A 15768-nucleotide genomic window follows, 5' to 3' on the forward strand; every position below is an offset into this window, starting at 1 on the left:
TCACGATACCGTTCTATTGACTCAGGATAAATTTCTTTAAAGAAAGGTTTCTTCGCTTCTCACGCGAAGACAACGATAGAAACGAATTGCCTGTCATCTTCCATTGTATTATTTTGAACGGCACATTTGTCAATTATTACAAAAATTTACGAGCATTTCTTAAGTATAGTAAATAATTATATGGTTCATTATACGCAAACCGAAACTCTCCGAAACGCGTCGCTGATTCGCGCGACGCGATAAAACGAGACGCGCTAGCGCAAAGGGCGAGGCAGGGGGAACGCGTCGCTTCCGGTCGGCCAGGTAAGCGCACCGGAAGCTGCCGCTTCGAACCATCGTACTCTGGCCAAACGGCCGGGAAGATTTTCATTTGTGCCCTCTGCGCAGTGGCCGTGAAGATCGTAGATTTCGTGTCGCGGGTCTCTCCTTCCACAAAAAGTAATCATTGTGCTCTTTGTGGACTACAATCGAGAAAGGAAGCGAGTGAATACGAAAAAACAAAGCTATTTGACAATATATGTTTGAAAACAAGGATAAACAAATAATTTAACGTTTAACATTATTTATAAATTATTGTGTAAAATTGGCAATTGCGTAATTGCGTAATATATAATTTAGTATAACATTGGAAAGTAGAAGAACTTTCTTAAACTTATTGTTTCTCTTCAAATTGATTAGTGGGCGTATTATTTACTCTGACTTATTGGATCACGTAAAATTGCATATTCCGGGTAGACCTCTTTGCTAGAAACAATTAAATTTTTTATGAAGAATTGCATCGTACTTTCTATAGTAAATTCAAAACCCTGAATCATGAAATTCTCCCATTGCGTGGATTTTTTTCATATGTTTCTTAGTTCTTTCAAACGCTTATTGTCTTATTGTCTTCATTAGATCTATCTGTTTTTTATTGTAACTTGTAAAGTAGTGATTTCGAGGTTTCTTCTTTTCCGCATCTTATTCTGCGTCTTTTGCTGATGTTGTAATTATAATCATACTATGTACTAAAGGGACTTTTCTTAATTCCCGTTTATAAATGAATATATATAAATATTGGTAATTATTTTTATTATCAGCTTGATGTAAGAAACGAAGATTCTTCAAGAAATTCTCGAGTAGATAAGATTTCATAATTTATTAATAATTTTGAAATTGAAATGACGTGTCAAACTTACTTAGGCAAGATCGTCGTTTTGGAAAATTGAGTCGACTTGAAGTATTCTTCATCGAGAAATTGTCAAGTTGTTTCCTTCTTTGTACTTAATTCGTAAATAGCTTCATTATAACTGTTCTTTAGAATCAGTTGAACATGAGTTATAGACGATTCTGAATGTACCGGACGTGAATTCGAGAGTTTTGACCTTCGATATGTCGAAAACGAGCTGTTATTAACGTTATATCGGCTCGTAATGTTAAAACTCTCGTCGATAGCGATTTAAATCGGCTGCAGCTGCTTGCAGCTCGTTAATCTACTCGTTATCTACCAACTGAACTCCATTGTGAAAAAAATACCAATCGGTATCCGCTACGCGCCCGCTCATCCATTTTCGGTTATCAGCTCTTCTCGAGCTCGAGCATCAACTAATCTTCTACCTAATAAAAGATTATTATGCATCGTAACCGCTGCGTTTCCAAGCGTTAATTGCTTCCTGGCGTCTGGCATAATTACCGTAACATCAGTATAATTACGCGTTTTATCTCATAAGCGAGGTAATCTATGGAATCGTTTCAATGAGCGAGTTTCAAGTTTAATATCCGATTCATCCACTAATCCAATTTAACCTACAATTCTATTCCGTTCTCCAACTCGATTCATTCTCCGATTTGATTCATTCGTACCGTTATTAGCGCATGTGATACAAAATTTCGTTCGATATTCACGAATCCATTGATTTAATTTTTTGGATTTCCTTTTCTCCGACAGAACAACATCGTATACGATTAATCGTTGTCGAGGTAATATCCCGCAAAATCTACAATTTTAAAGGGTCGCATATGTAAATAATTGAGAAGGTGGCGGAAGGCGGAAGGTGGCGGGTAGCGGGTGGCGAACGGTATGACGCTTTCCAATTTTCGGGCGCAGGAAGTTGAGTAAAATAACGAAACAAAGAGGCGTGGACACAAAGAAACGGGAAGCCTCGTCGACAACGAAATAAGTCGACCACGAAAGGACATCCGGTCTCTCTCGTTCTCTCTTTCCGTCTCCTCTCTCTTCTCTCTTTTCTTTCTCTCTCTCTCTCTCTCTTTCCCTATTTCCCTCCCCCTTGGTTCTCTCCCTCGGTTCTCGCCACAAACTTACGTTTCCTCTCGGTTTCACCTTCCGTACCACCTGTCGTTACCATGCGGATGCCAAGGGCTCACCTTGCTCTTGAAAGGCTTCTGTACGCGAATGAATTTCGCGAACTTCGACCTCGAAGAGCATCGCGTTCGTCATTGCTCCGCTGTTAGAACTGCGTTACTTGAGCGCTCGTCATTTTCTATTAAAATTTTTGCTTTTTTGAAATATATAAATAGGAACGAGATATTTAGAATTTCCTGCGACTAACAGTTATCAATAGAAGCAGACCTAGCTTCAATGAAGTGTGCGTGTATCGAATTCGGCATAGTTGGTTCCGACATGTGTGACACATTCGAAAAAGTTTAGTTTTCTTTTAATTTAAATATACAGGTCACACGGACAATCTCCGAGCAATAAAAAGATGTTAGTTTAAATGTAAATAATAATAATTTATTAGATAGTAGGAATAACAATCGTTTCGACTTACTTAGTCACCATATCAGACTATATTTGGTTAAACCGATAAAATATTATTTCTCCTAATTTCTTCAGCGATATCTAATTTGCCGTCAACTCACATTTGACGCAACAAGACTCGATAAAAAAACAAAACGAGAAAAATTGTGCAGGATGTCCGATGACAATCCGTGTAATACCGTTCGCGTTCGTGGATAGATAGAGCGGGTTTGAACTGAATAGAAAAGTCTTATATTTGTGATTTTCGTAATAATTATTGAAAAGTAAAATAATTAAGATCTGCGAATGAGCGTGCATCGGATTCAGCGGCAAAAGATAGCCCAGTGTTACACATTATTGGCCGTTGTTAGAAATGCACTTCTTCCAATGCCCCGCCGCACGCATATAGCAACCGCAATCAGCGATGCCGCGCCAAGCTGTCTTTTGTCTGAATCGTGCGGATACATGTTCACAGATCTTTATTAATTAATTTCTCATTTATTTATTATTGACAAAATCGCTAAATGATAGAGAACTTTTTCATTCAGCCTTTAACCTGCTGTACCTGCTTACGAGCGGTGTTACACCTATTATCTTACAAGAATTTTTCTATGCCGATTTATGTTCAAACCACGTAGGTTCGAAATTACACAGACGAGGGAGGTTTCTGCGAAGAAGAGATTTTGCGATACCCACAGCTTTTCTTTTTGAAATATTCGAGACTTTAATAGGGATCCCGGCGCCAGTCGATTCAGGTTCGCCCGGCCGGAAAATGAAGAACTTGTCAACGGAACAACCGTAAAATGTCGAAAAGCACGATCTGACCTAATTGATTGGGAATAGTTGCGGCTAGAGAAGAGCGTGCGGTTTCAGGAAGAATCGAGTTTACGAGCTCGATGGCGACCGTGGCAACATTTGCAGCTCGATGGTGAGAGTTTTAAGAACGACAGACCGATGCGCCGCGGGGTGACGGACGGGGGCACGGTTAGGACTGTCGAGACGAGGGGTACGACTACGACGCCGGGTACGGTACAATGACGGACGTAAAGAAAAAGGTACCCTTTATTGCGTAGGTCATTTGTTTACTTGGCGCCTCGAAAATCATCGTTGTAAACTGAAGAGGAGTACGTGAGAGAATGCAAAAAAGCAATGCACAAGAGAAACCTGTATATTTCTTTACGCTTCGCATTCTCGGATAAAAATCAAGAAACGATTGGTAATCTTAACGACGGCGATGTATAGCGCTGATGGAATCTCTGTTAACGCATCACGAATACACGCACAGATCGCCTTCCACAGATTTCCTCAGATTTCCACAGATATATTTCAGACGAACGGTCGAAGAATGGAACTCGGAATAAGTCGAGGACGCTTTCGACGGAAATGTTGAAAGGAAGAGATTTACTTCTCTTTTCTTCGAGGAAGACTATACGTAAATTCAACACGATAGAATTTTATTTCATCCGAGGCGTCTCTCGCTCGACGGGGTGGGAACATGAGGCACTTGCTCCAGTTTTCTTACGTACCATCCAAGGTTTACGTGCTGATGTTCGCGTCCCCTTCCCCCAGGTTTCTCTCTATCCGGCACTGTCGGGAGACGGCAAGCGACAAGCGCGCTCGCCGCTCACTGCCGCTCACTGCCGCTCAGTCGCGTCTTCGCATTCACGGCGTGAGGTCACGTGGTGCCGCGCGAGTACCGTCGTACCCGGTCCCGTCTCGCGCATTGTCCCCCACAATCAGTCCTCTCGCGTGCGGTCGCTCACGCGTGTTGCATCGTGTAGGACGTTGCCGTGATTCTCTCATGTGACTTTCTAATCCGACCTCACTTGGCGAACCTCGCGTCGTCCACCTACGTCGCGATCCGTTCTCGAAAGCTACGGCGGAGAGCGGAACGAGAGGGAGAGACGGAAAACAGGTTGCGTCGCGTGCGCTTTGTTTCGGGAGTGCTGAAATTCGGAGTAGCCGACGAATGACAGTCAGCATGACCGGCGACGAAGATCGTCGACGCCGGACAACGGCGTCCGCATTCAAACCCGATCGGACGCTGTAAGACTCCACACCGTTTCAGGATCGGATTGCCTTCTCTCTACGCGGCAGCCAGAAATTTTGTGTCGTCGAGAGGAATTTTTTTTTATCCTGAAAAACACGCTGTTTCAATTCGACGCGCAGAATGCTACCGATACCGACTTCTTCGTAATTTCTTCATAATTGTATCGAGAAACGTTAGCACGCACCGCAGGCCGGAGTTTGGATTCTATACGCGCGCGAAGTCAGCGTCGAGATATTGCCGATCCACGATACGGCTGATAACTTCACTGGTTGGAGTTCTTCTCAAAACACGCGGGCGACGACGCGCACGTGCCTGCTCTCGAGAAGGCTGTGTCCGCAGGCTGGAAAGTAAATCCCCTGAGGGTTCGAAGGTGCGAAACTCGAACGAAATCCGAGTTCTCGATCTCAACGTTCCCGACAGATCGAAAGCGAGGAACAGCGAGGTAAAATAACGTATAACATTACCGAGCTAAGTGAAGTCGGCCGTGAATCCGAGCACGACGTCGATCAATCGAGGAAAGCAGTTTTTTAAACGACGATTTCTATCGTGATTGCGCGTTATGATGGGGGTATTGAGATGGAGGCACGATCTCAGATCGGAGGCCGCGGCGCAGCAACAGCAGGAACAGCAACAACAGAGAGCGGAGCGGTCAGCCGGACACAACAGTCACTCGCACACTTTCCCAAAGCTCCTGTCGCAGGTGAGTCCCTCCCCCTTCACGTCCCAAAGATGCAATGCTGATGCGCCTACCTGCGCCTACCTACAAGACACCTCACGCAAATAGAAATCTCTCATTGTTTCGAGCTTTTTTGAAATATGAAATATTTCAAGTGTAATTAAATTTTTGCCATATAGGATGAAACTATTGAACCCACACGATATATATTGTAAAAAATATATAGAGTATTTTCAAAGTGACTTTATTTTGTGAAAATAGGAATGATAAAAACACCTATAAGACATGAAAAAAACATCAATGTCTCTGCAAATCTCAAAACGATCAATTGTTTCGTGAAACACATTCAAGCATTGCAGGTGTTATCTTTTGAATCGTTTCAGTAATACAATTTCGAGAAGATCAGCTATATCTCTAATTCTTCTACGATAAACTTCAGACTTACTATTAACGAAACCCAATTAGAGATATAGCTGTGATCTTCGAAATCTTATTAGTGAAGCGGTTCAAAAGATAACATTTGCAACGTATATTCCGCGAAACAGTGGATCCCTTTAAAATCTGTAGAGACGCATTGATAGTCACGATGTAACTAATAATTAAATTAGACCCATACACTGAGGGAAAAATTTTGTTGAATCAACAAAACAATTTTGCTTGGCAACGTACAATCTTCCGGTTTTATTAAATCAACGAAACAATTTTGTTGATTTTTTAATTTATTGATCCAATTATTTATTTTATTAAATTAAGTACACGTCTATTATTTGAACAAAATGAAATAATTGAATTCTGAAAATGGTATCGTACAAAATCATTTTTTCAAGTTAATGATCAATTTTGTTAACTCAATAAAATAATTTTGTTGAACCAAGATAATTAACGTTTTTAAAAATAGTAAATTTATTCAAAGAAATATTTAGTTAATGTTATATTATGTATAAATGATAGTATAAAATATTTAGTTAAAAAGAACATCAATATAGTCAACAAACAAAATAGTCAAAAAGAACAAAAGAACAAAATATTTTATACAAATATTTTGTTAAGCCAATCAAATCATCCGCTTGGCAACATACAATCTCCCGGTTTTATTAAATCAACAAAATTTTTTTTGAAAAAAATAATTATTTCTCTCAGTGTACAATACGTATTTTATTTAAATATGTACATATTTTTGTGTTTTAAATGTGGTTTTTAGAATTCTTATTATTTTGTAAACTAAACTAAATAGTCACTTCAGGAACACCTTGTACATTGTAATGAATTTAATTTCATTTAATACGTAGCAACGTAATGATATTAACAAATATATAAGCGAATATATTTCAATACTATGCGAAATATTATTACGCTGAATGATGTGCGCAGGACACGAGAATAGAGTACAATGTACAATATTACGGCAATACACGCGCGCCAAATTCAGATATGTCGGGCATTTAGGCACTTTGAATATTTATACGAGCGCCGTTTTCGTCGGAGAAATTCGAATCCGTTTCTCGATACGCCTCGAGACGCTACTCTCGTCTTTTACAAACGAGAAAATATCATAGCGGCTTCCTTTCTTTACGTGTCTAAGAATGCCGATGTTGGTAACGAGCCAAGCCGCGCGATAGAGGAATAGCGCGACGTCGCGAAGGACAAGAAGAAGGAGTGAAAGACAGGCACAACGTATCGACGAAACGAGAGCGTTAACTGTAACTCCGGCCCGGTGCCGCGGTGGTCTGATGTTCATTTTCCTAGCGCGACCCGTTACGCGCTCTTAAAAAAAAAAATACCATTTTCCCACGAGCGATCTCTTCGCGGTTTCCGCACGCGCATCATTTCTGCATGGCAAGAGAGAGGGAGGGGGCATCCCCATATGCGGAATTGTCGCGGATGCGTCAGGGGGGGTTTTTTTTTTTTAGACGAGAGCCATTCGTTGTCCAATTCTAGCGCGAATGTACAAGCAGTGCGACAGTTATCCACCATAAATTGTTATTATGCAACACGTGCATGGAAAGTGCCTCATTACGCACGCTACGCGTGCGTGATAGACCACCTTCCAGGCACTTGCAACGTAAAATAGGGAGTGTAAGTCGTGTGTAAAGATGAAATATCCCGGGTGCGGAGTTTACGCACGAGCCGAAGGCGAGATAACGATTGCAATCGCCGATTATCAATTGCATTAAGCAAGTAACGTCCCATGAGATAAGACTAATTATAAGTGTTGAATACAGAAATTCTACTCTTGGCAAAATCGGAAAGTAACGTGAAATAAATATTTTCTTTTAATTGATGTGTATATGAATGGACCACGGTCGTTTTAATCGTTTCGTGATTTCGACTTTTAAAATCGTGCCACGCTGATTCACGCGCGCATATCAGGCGTAATACGTTCGAAGGGCTTGACCGGCGAATTAAATGCGATCTCTTAACAACCGGTTAGCACGTGCTCGACGACAAGCATTTTAATTCTCCATAGAAGACGCGACACAGAGAACTCTGATCGCCGAGAATTACGCTTGTCGTTCGATGACCGGTGCCGAGCGTTCTCTCGTGCGCGATTTAACCGCGCGCAGCCAATTATCGTTCTTTTTTTTTTGTGCCTGACCTCGCCGTGAAATTCGTAATCGGCTGTTGTTGCAGCTGTCGCGGATGTTAAATTGAACGGGCATCGCACGCAATGATCTAAAGCGTTTTAATTGTAAAATTGAGAATCTTTGATGAATAAATATGAAAGTTAGAAGCTAAAAATAGTGGTTTCTTAACTAAAAGATTCTTGTGCGAAAGTAATGAAGCACACACACACACACACACACACACACACACACACACACACACATCGTCGAGAGATATTCAATAAAGAAACTTTCATGTCGCTACGTATGTCATAACTTACATAATCGTCAGAGCACTCCACTTTGAGACGTCAAGCAGTTCTTGGGATGATTTATTCATAGCATGCTCGAAAGAGAACATCGCCGGAGATTTTGACGCATGCTTAAACGCGCCTGAAATCTTTTCTCTTGAAATCTTTATTTATAACGGCAACGCGTACGACAACTTGTACAGTTAACGGAGCGCTCAACTCGAAAAGATCTGAAATATATAGGATCTATATATCGCGAAGCAGAGAAACAACGACTCGCCGCTGCATCTTTCAAATCGTCACCGAGGATTTAGGTGTATCCGCATGTAACTGACTCATCTCTACACCTTCTTTCTTTCGACAGCATGCTTATCGCGGTATGTCACAGCTTCGTCCCATCATCGAGGCAAGGCTAGCTGCGACTGCGACTGCGACTACAAGATTCCGAGCGGTCGTCGACGCGGGAAATCTTCATCCGTCGCGAAAACCTCACCGTTTCTCTATCTTGGATTGCATAATTCATATTTCCGAGCAGGAAAGCGTGATTCAGATCTGGAATCAAGACAAACGGCGCGACGAAACGAAAAAACAAGACGAGACGAGACGTGGTTGAGAATATATAGGCTCGAAGTCACGCGCCACGCGAAAGAACGTTTTCCCGTAGTCGTGAAATACAAGCTCACCGGACGAATGAGCAACCGTTTTAAAAGGCGCTCCGCAAAAGGGGCCGCACAGCTGTTCGCGTGTCCCTGGTTCACTCTCCCCCCCTTTCTCTCTTCGTTTTGACATATAAGGCCCGAAGCCAAAGCAGGCTCGTATGAACTCGTACGAATGCGCAACCGAAGGAAAATTTTACTCGGTTAACGTAGCTAACGATACACCACCGTGGAATGTCCATATAAGGCATTATAGGGTGTCCCCTGAAGTATAAAGGGCTTCTCTTGAAAATATCGGTGTAAAATAAATTCTTTTGCGTGGAAGCTTGTGTAGAATTGGGAACATGATTCCTCACGAGAACATATAATGAAATGTTACAAGTGTATCGGAGAAATAAACGATAATGCAATCTTAATTGGCACGAGATAGCGCTAATGACTATTGCGACCAGCGTAATTGCAGTGTAAATGCCTTTAGCATTGAAATTTCATTGAAAAGAAAGCACGAAGCGGAGACATATGTAAGACATAAGCGACAGAAATGACACCAAAATTAAGGATTTTCTAAAATTATTTTATTTTTAATTAAATAATATAATTATGTCTAAGAGTTGTGTATAAAATTAAAAAAAAAATTCGTTTAGTTGCATGTTTGATACATATAAAAAATTGATTTAATATTTGTCGATTGTGTGTGAAGTTAAAAAAAACAACGTCGGATTTTGATTTGATCAGACCAGGAAACGGAGCACCATCGTGTGCAAATGTTACGAGAACCACCCTGTATAAACAGCCAGGTGCACTCACCCTGCAGCTGTCGTGCCGCCTGGTTTCCGGCTAACGAAATGGCGAAAAATCGATTTGTCTTGTCCGGAATTCGGTCTCTCTTGCCGTCGTCTTTTTAATATCTATCACAAAGTCACAAAATATTGAAACTTGAAAGTCATTTATTAAAACGAAGAATGCGTTCAATTAAAATTTAAGCTTTTCGATTGTTAGAACGATCGTAAAATTAGAAAAATAATTTTTATTCAAAATAATTCCCGAGGTTTCTTTCGGACATTACTGCGTCGATGTTCGGGGAGACTGTATATTCGACTGGTTTACCAAATTTGTGTATTTTTGACCTTAACCCCCGATTCTCGCGTGCGTAGAAGGCGATTGTAGGCGCTAAATGCGATAAAAGCACCTATTTGAGCCAGATAGGCTTGATTAAGTTAGACTACCCGCGGAGATTCGCACAAGCGATTATATAGACGTTCTCGGCGGCGTTGAGCGGAACGGAACGTTGTAACAATACGATTTTCCCGAAATGCAAAATTAGTTTCAATAATAATATATTGATATTAGATATATCCGAAGTTGCCATATATTTGACATTAATTTTTCTTAATAATTTTGTGTATAACTGACATGAGAATATTGAAGAATTTAATCAAATCGACGTTTATTCTATTAAAAGTGTCTAAAAATCGGAGATAATTTTGCAATTTTGCAAGTAAGCGTGATCTTTTGTTATCTGTAACCGTCAAATCAGACAAATACTACACGGCTTCGGCTTTAACATAGTGAAATAGGGCGAAATTCTTGCATAGGGCATGGAAAAGAAAAAAGAGAAGAAAGGAAAAGGGAGAGGATTTGGTTGTACGAAACGCATCCCTGACCTGCTTCTTAAATCCTGACCGACCAGTCCTGCCGATGACAGGGTTGTGTGGGCGATGATGTATATGTTGCGGCTCGTTAGTACAGCATCATAATGATTTTCTCTATCAGAGATCTCCATATATTCTGAATTTTAGCTCTCCGAAATGCAAGTTAATATTTACAATATTTGAGGTAGAATTTTCGCGCTTCTTCAGGAAAAAACTCGGGGTATTTTTTCTTCAGTTACAGAAGAACTGGAAAATTTGAAGTGATAATTTAGTGGAATTTAATGATTTTCTCTTTTTTTGATTCTAAAATAACTTTAATAAATAACTTCCTGATAGTTTACGCAATTTTTCAGCCTTTCTAATTTTAATTTTGAACTAGATTTTATTTGAACAATTAGATTTCAACCGAATAACCGGGTTTCAATCGAATAACTACTGTGGCGAAATTATCCTGGGTAAAGATGCCCCGCAGTTCACCATTGATTCCGCGCTGGATTCCTTTTGTGCGATTCTGTTTGATGAAGCTTTTACAAGCGCGACTGCTAACGTACGAATGATCGGAGTCTCGCCGACTGCATCTAGCAGACAATTTCATTTCTGACGCACCTCGCGAGTTCGTGTACATACGGGACTGTACATGGGCGCGTCCAACAATGCACGCCTGCACTGAATTATTCATCCCTGCAAGAGAGAAAGAGAAAGAGAGAGTGAGAGAGAACCAAAGCGACTACTCTGCTACTCTCTCTCATTCGCGTCTTTGCCTCCGTCTCTTTCTCTCTTCTTCGCCGCCTACTCTACCTACTCAGCTCTCCTTTTCCTTGTACATAAAGGTATAGGGGATCCCTGTATTCAACGCAACTTCTCGTCCTCCCTCAATCTTTTTTTTTCTTTTTTTTTTCTTTCGCGCGTGTAGATCACCACTCGACGAGAAGCGGCGAATGAAAAAATCACAAGCTCCTTGACCCTCCGTAATCCACACGTGTCACGTCGTCGTTGAGCAAAGTATCGCGGAATCACGCGTTTTACTCGAGAAGTCTTAATTGGTCTGCGAAAGGATTCGATACGCGCGGATAATTCCTCTCTGAAACAGGATCGGATCTGTCGCGTATGATGCGATATTATAATTTATCAAAACGCGTGATACGGCAAGTACTTTTCTGTAGCTATCACGTACGAATGGAGAACTCTTGAATGTCTTCAAGATTTAATGACGAATCATACGGCGCACTCTTCGATTAGGGTCACCATAAACTTTACGAAATCACAAACCTTCACACGATTGTCCTTGAATGTGTGCGTAATGTTTCCAGTGTGGATCGCTAAGTTGTAATCTAATAATTACAGAGCGAGAGAAGGGCTTGAATTCTCATACAAAGAGGAAATTTCGGTGCCGGATTTACGTTCAGGGTCGATTCAGATTCGCGGTCTGCCACATCTCCCGCATCATTTCTTTGATTGCACACGAGAGAACGGAACTCGTGCGAATCTATCGAAGTGAACGGGCGTTAATGATCGTTGCGATCGATGCGTCTGTAATTGCTCCTCATCGCGTGGCGCGTTACATCATCTTACGTGATTTCAGTGCGGGGCATGATGCATGGCTATTTGTACGCTATCGCGAGCGTTAAAGAGCGTACGTTTGCCCCTACGTGACACAACCAGTTTCCGGATTTTATCATCACTTAGGCGTGAGATGCAGCCGCTCAAATGAGCGACAATGATAATAGATTAGACATCGGTTATATTTTAAGATATGATAGTCCAATGAATAAGAACAACTGTGCTCAGAGTATAGCGCTTTTCGTTTCATAAATTTTGGTGAAATACGTACAAGCGTGACGGTGCACAAATGCGTTGACTAATCTTCTACATAAATTCTGCAAGCTATTAGTCGAGACGCTTATATCGGTACAAATAAGATGGTCTTCAGATTGCATTAGTGAAATCTTATTACTTGACTGTCTTTCGAGAGATTTCATTGAGATGTATTAAATAATGCGACAATGTAAACAATGAATTATATGTCGCTATCACAAATAGCTTGCGAATTGAATTTGCATATAGGATGTAGTCATGGAAGGAATGAGTCACGTCAAACGGGAGATCGATTTTCCGCGGCCGCGTTAAGGATCGTCCGATATCATCGGGGTTAATCGCGAACGGCACTTCGTCACGAAAGACACGCGCCATAAGGTCATCCCCTGGATGTCTTACGTAACGCGACGCATATATATGCGTGTGCACGTGTACGTGATTATGAGCGTGCGATGACGTACGTGCTATCTAGAACGATGAATCGGCCGTTCGCGGTTGATTTGAGGAAGGGAATTAATAATAAAGGTGGCGATATTTCCCGTTTGTCATAACAGGGATTATTACCATATTATCGGAGGATATACGTGTGTGTCTACATAAAAATATATTAAGGTGGTCCTTTCGCGGACCCAGTTAGTCAAGTAACAGTCCGTCATGAGGTAATTGAAAACAAACGGTGACAAACATTACACAACATCCCAATAATTATAATAATATAACATGATTTTACACGCACGATTTAATCGTATTTAATTATTTACTAATTAAAAAAATATTACAATAGTAGTGCGGTTGGACTCGATTTAGGTTAGGTCAGGCATGACAGTACGAGAGCAATATGCGCGTGGATCCACTACTTATTTAACCTCATATATCAGAGCAAAACATTCGGCAAGCCTTATTTTCAAGGCATGTACGAAATCCGGAAACTTCAGGGATTATTTTAAGACATGAATAATGTATTCATCTGATCGCTAAGTACATGTATTATTCGTTGAAAACCTCGGCCGTGGCGATTTGCATCGTTCTATCTTTCTCGTTCATTAGATGTAAACAAGGATAGAATGACAATGGCACGCTCCGCGAACGCACATTTAGAATGACTTATTTCTTGTAAAGTGTCGGTAACCTCACTTGATTTTTCGTACACATGTCCCTTATTACTGTATATTTAACATATATTAAATTTAGGTACTTATCTAATACTTGTTCTCACGAAAGGACCACCTTAAAAGCATAAATGTGTGTATGTGTGTATATGAAAAGAATAAATCTGAAGTTATTCGAGAAAAAACTGAGAGATATAAAAAGTGGAGTTACATATATAATAATTGTCATGATAAGGTCATAGAGTTAAAATACATTGTGTAAATTGCATTACGAATACATTGTGTGTATTACTAATCACAATTAACGTAACATGATATTTTACATTCCAATATTTGGCTAAGCTTCTCTTAGAAAGTTTACCAACTTCTTGATGAGCCGCAAAATTTTGGATATTCCCAGCTGTTATTAAGCTCATTATTTCATTCGAGAGAAAACACTTCGTAATAATACGCGAACGCGTATAATGCTTCCTACTTAAGGGCTCTTATCTTACTTTATGTAACTAAATAGGATGTAACTATTGCAACTAATCAGTCCGTGGAGGTGGGCTCATTAACGCTGAGCAGCGACTCGTTAGCACGCCGGAGGGCAAACGTTGACAGAATACACATGCGTCTGTAAGCAATAAGCTGCTAAGCTCATAGTAAATTAATTATAATTATAATGAGGTTGTGGCTATAAATAGCAACTAAAATATAGAAATTATTTTCTTTGATTACGGATTTGATATTTAAATATATTAGTGGTAACCTATAATTAATTATAATTTCATTTTCATGAGTGACCTCACTAGTATACCATTTTGATACTTCGCATTACGAAAAATTAATAAGATTATAGGTAATCTCATAAGTGTTACATCTTTCTTGTTTTGATTTTTTCACACGGGCATATCATAAAAAGCCGCTAAACAATTAAGAACGAAGCTGTACCGTACGACACTGTCATAGCGTTTCTCATATAATTGCAACGATCTAGAATTGATGTATAAAAATGAGAGTATTTTGCGAATCACCCCGGTCACCCTGGTATTCACCGACCAAGTCTGTCTTATTGTCAAGACGAAGTACGGGAATAAGAAGAACTTGGTTATGAGAACACTCATGTTCGTCGTTGTCCGGAGGGGGACAAGAAAAGGAGGAGGTTTATTACGGCCCACGGCTGAATTGCGTCGTGGAGCGTAGCATTATACGCATATACGCCCTTCCGACATTACCATTGCGACCGATACATGACTCACGGAGGAGGCGAAATTGCTCGCGCTTATCGTACTAGTCCTAGCCCGCTCCACGATCGATTCCGACGGCGCAAACGGCTCTCCGTTGTGTAAGAAATTGTGTACGGTATCGGGCGCGAGGATTCGCAGCATCCGCGTCTAGGAGACTTTCCTTTCTCTCCAAGACCCTGTCGGCCGCCGCACCGTTCCCCTACGGCAGTATAGTTTGCATTCATCTCCTGAAATTCCGAGCTCCGAGAGAGGAGCTACCGCTATACGTGCTCTCTTTCTTTCTCTCCTGAAAGGGTTTGCTCTCCGATCTCTCTTTTCTATCTTCGGGGCGTTTTTTCAAGTGCCCTGCAGGCATTTTCGCGGTTCTCGAAGAGAGAAGCACATACGGGGAAGTATCTGCGTGAGAGAAAGATTCTCACGCGTTTTTCACTTCCGCATCCCGATAACTACGTAGCACCACGCGGTAGCACCAGCTCGCAGAGCAGAACGCCGTCGAGTACTTTGTTTCCTGAGAAATACGTCAATTTTTGTTAAATAAGGCCTTAGTCTTCGACTCCTTTTACGTTTAGTCTCAAACGGTGTCATAAAGTTTCACGAAATTAGAGCGAGTGCAACTGAGGAATTTTGAATACAACAGCAGTGTAACTTGTTTTAGAGGCGCGAGAAAGATAATTTTAAAATTGAAAAAAATCAAACTTCAATTTACATCTGATTGAGTTTACGAAAAAGCAAGCGAGAAGGTTAAATTTAAGTTAAATCTTACAATTTAAAAAAAAATTGTACATTAATTATGTTGAATTCTTTATTTAGCATTGAAACATTATTATTATATAATAATTTATTTTATTTCATTATTGTTATTTGTCAATGCTACTATTATTATTTGATAATCAATATCCAGTTCTAATTTTTTCGTAACGCGTCTCAAGGTTTTTTCCTTTCTAGAAGCGATTAACATACAGCACTGCATCCTGGTGATTTCGCGATTCCGAG

The 15768-nt window shown here is 40.6% G+C and overlaps 1 protein-coding gene across 7 annotated transcripts in view; it reads left to right on the forward strand.

Moving 5' to 3' along the window:
• LOC143905616 (rap1 GTPase-activating protein 1) overlaps window positions 1-15768 on the forward strand; it is a 110297-nt gene that overhangs the window by 74223 nt on the left and 20306 nt on the right. The window contains exon 1 of one of the 7 annotated variants that reach the window (XM_077421134.1): window positions 4387-5484. The exons of the other annotated variants lie outside the window; for them this stretch is intronic. Coding sequence (XP_077277260.1) covers window positions 5344-5484 — 141 coding nt within the window. The 5' untranslated portion in view covers window positions 4387-5343. Of the gene's footprint in view, window positions 1-4386; window positions 5485-15768 lie in introns of those variants that run through there. 7 annotated transcript variants of the gene reach the window in all.

Source organism: Temnothorax americanus, unplaced genomic scaffold (assembly GCF_048541705.1).
Source record: "Temnothorax americanus isolate GAGA-0224 unplaced genomic scaffold, ASM4854170v1 Scaffold64, whole genome shotgun sequence".
NCBI classification, from domain to species: domain Eukaryota; kingdom Metazoa; phylum Arthropoda; class Insecta; order Hymenoptera; family Formicidae; genus Temnothorax; species Temnothorax americanus.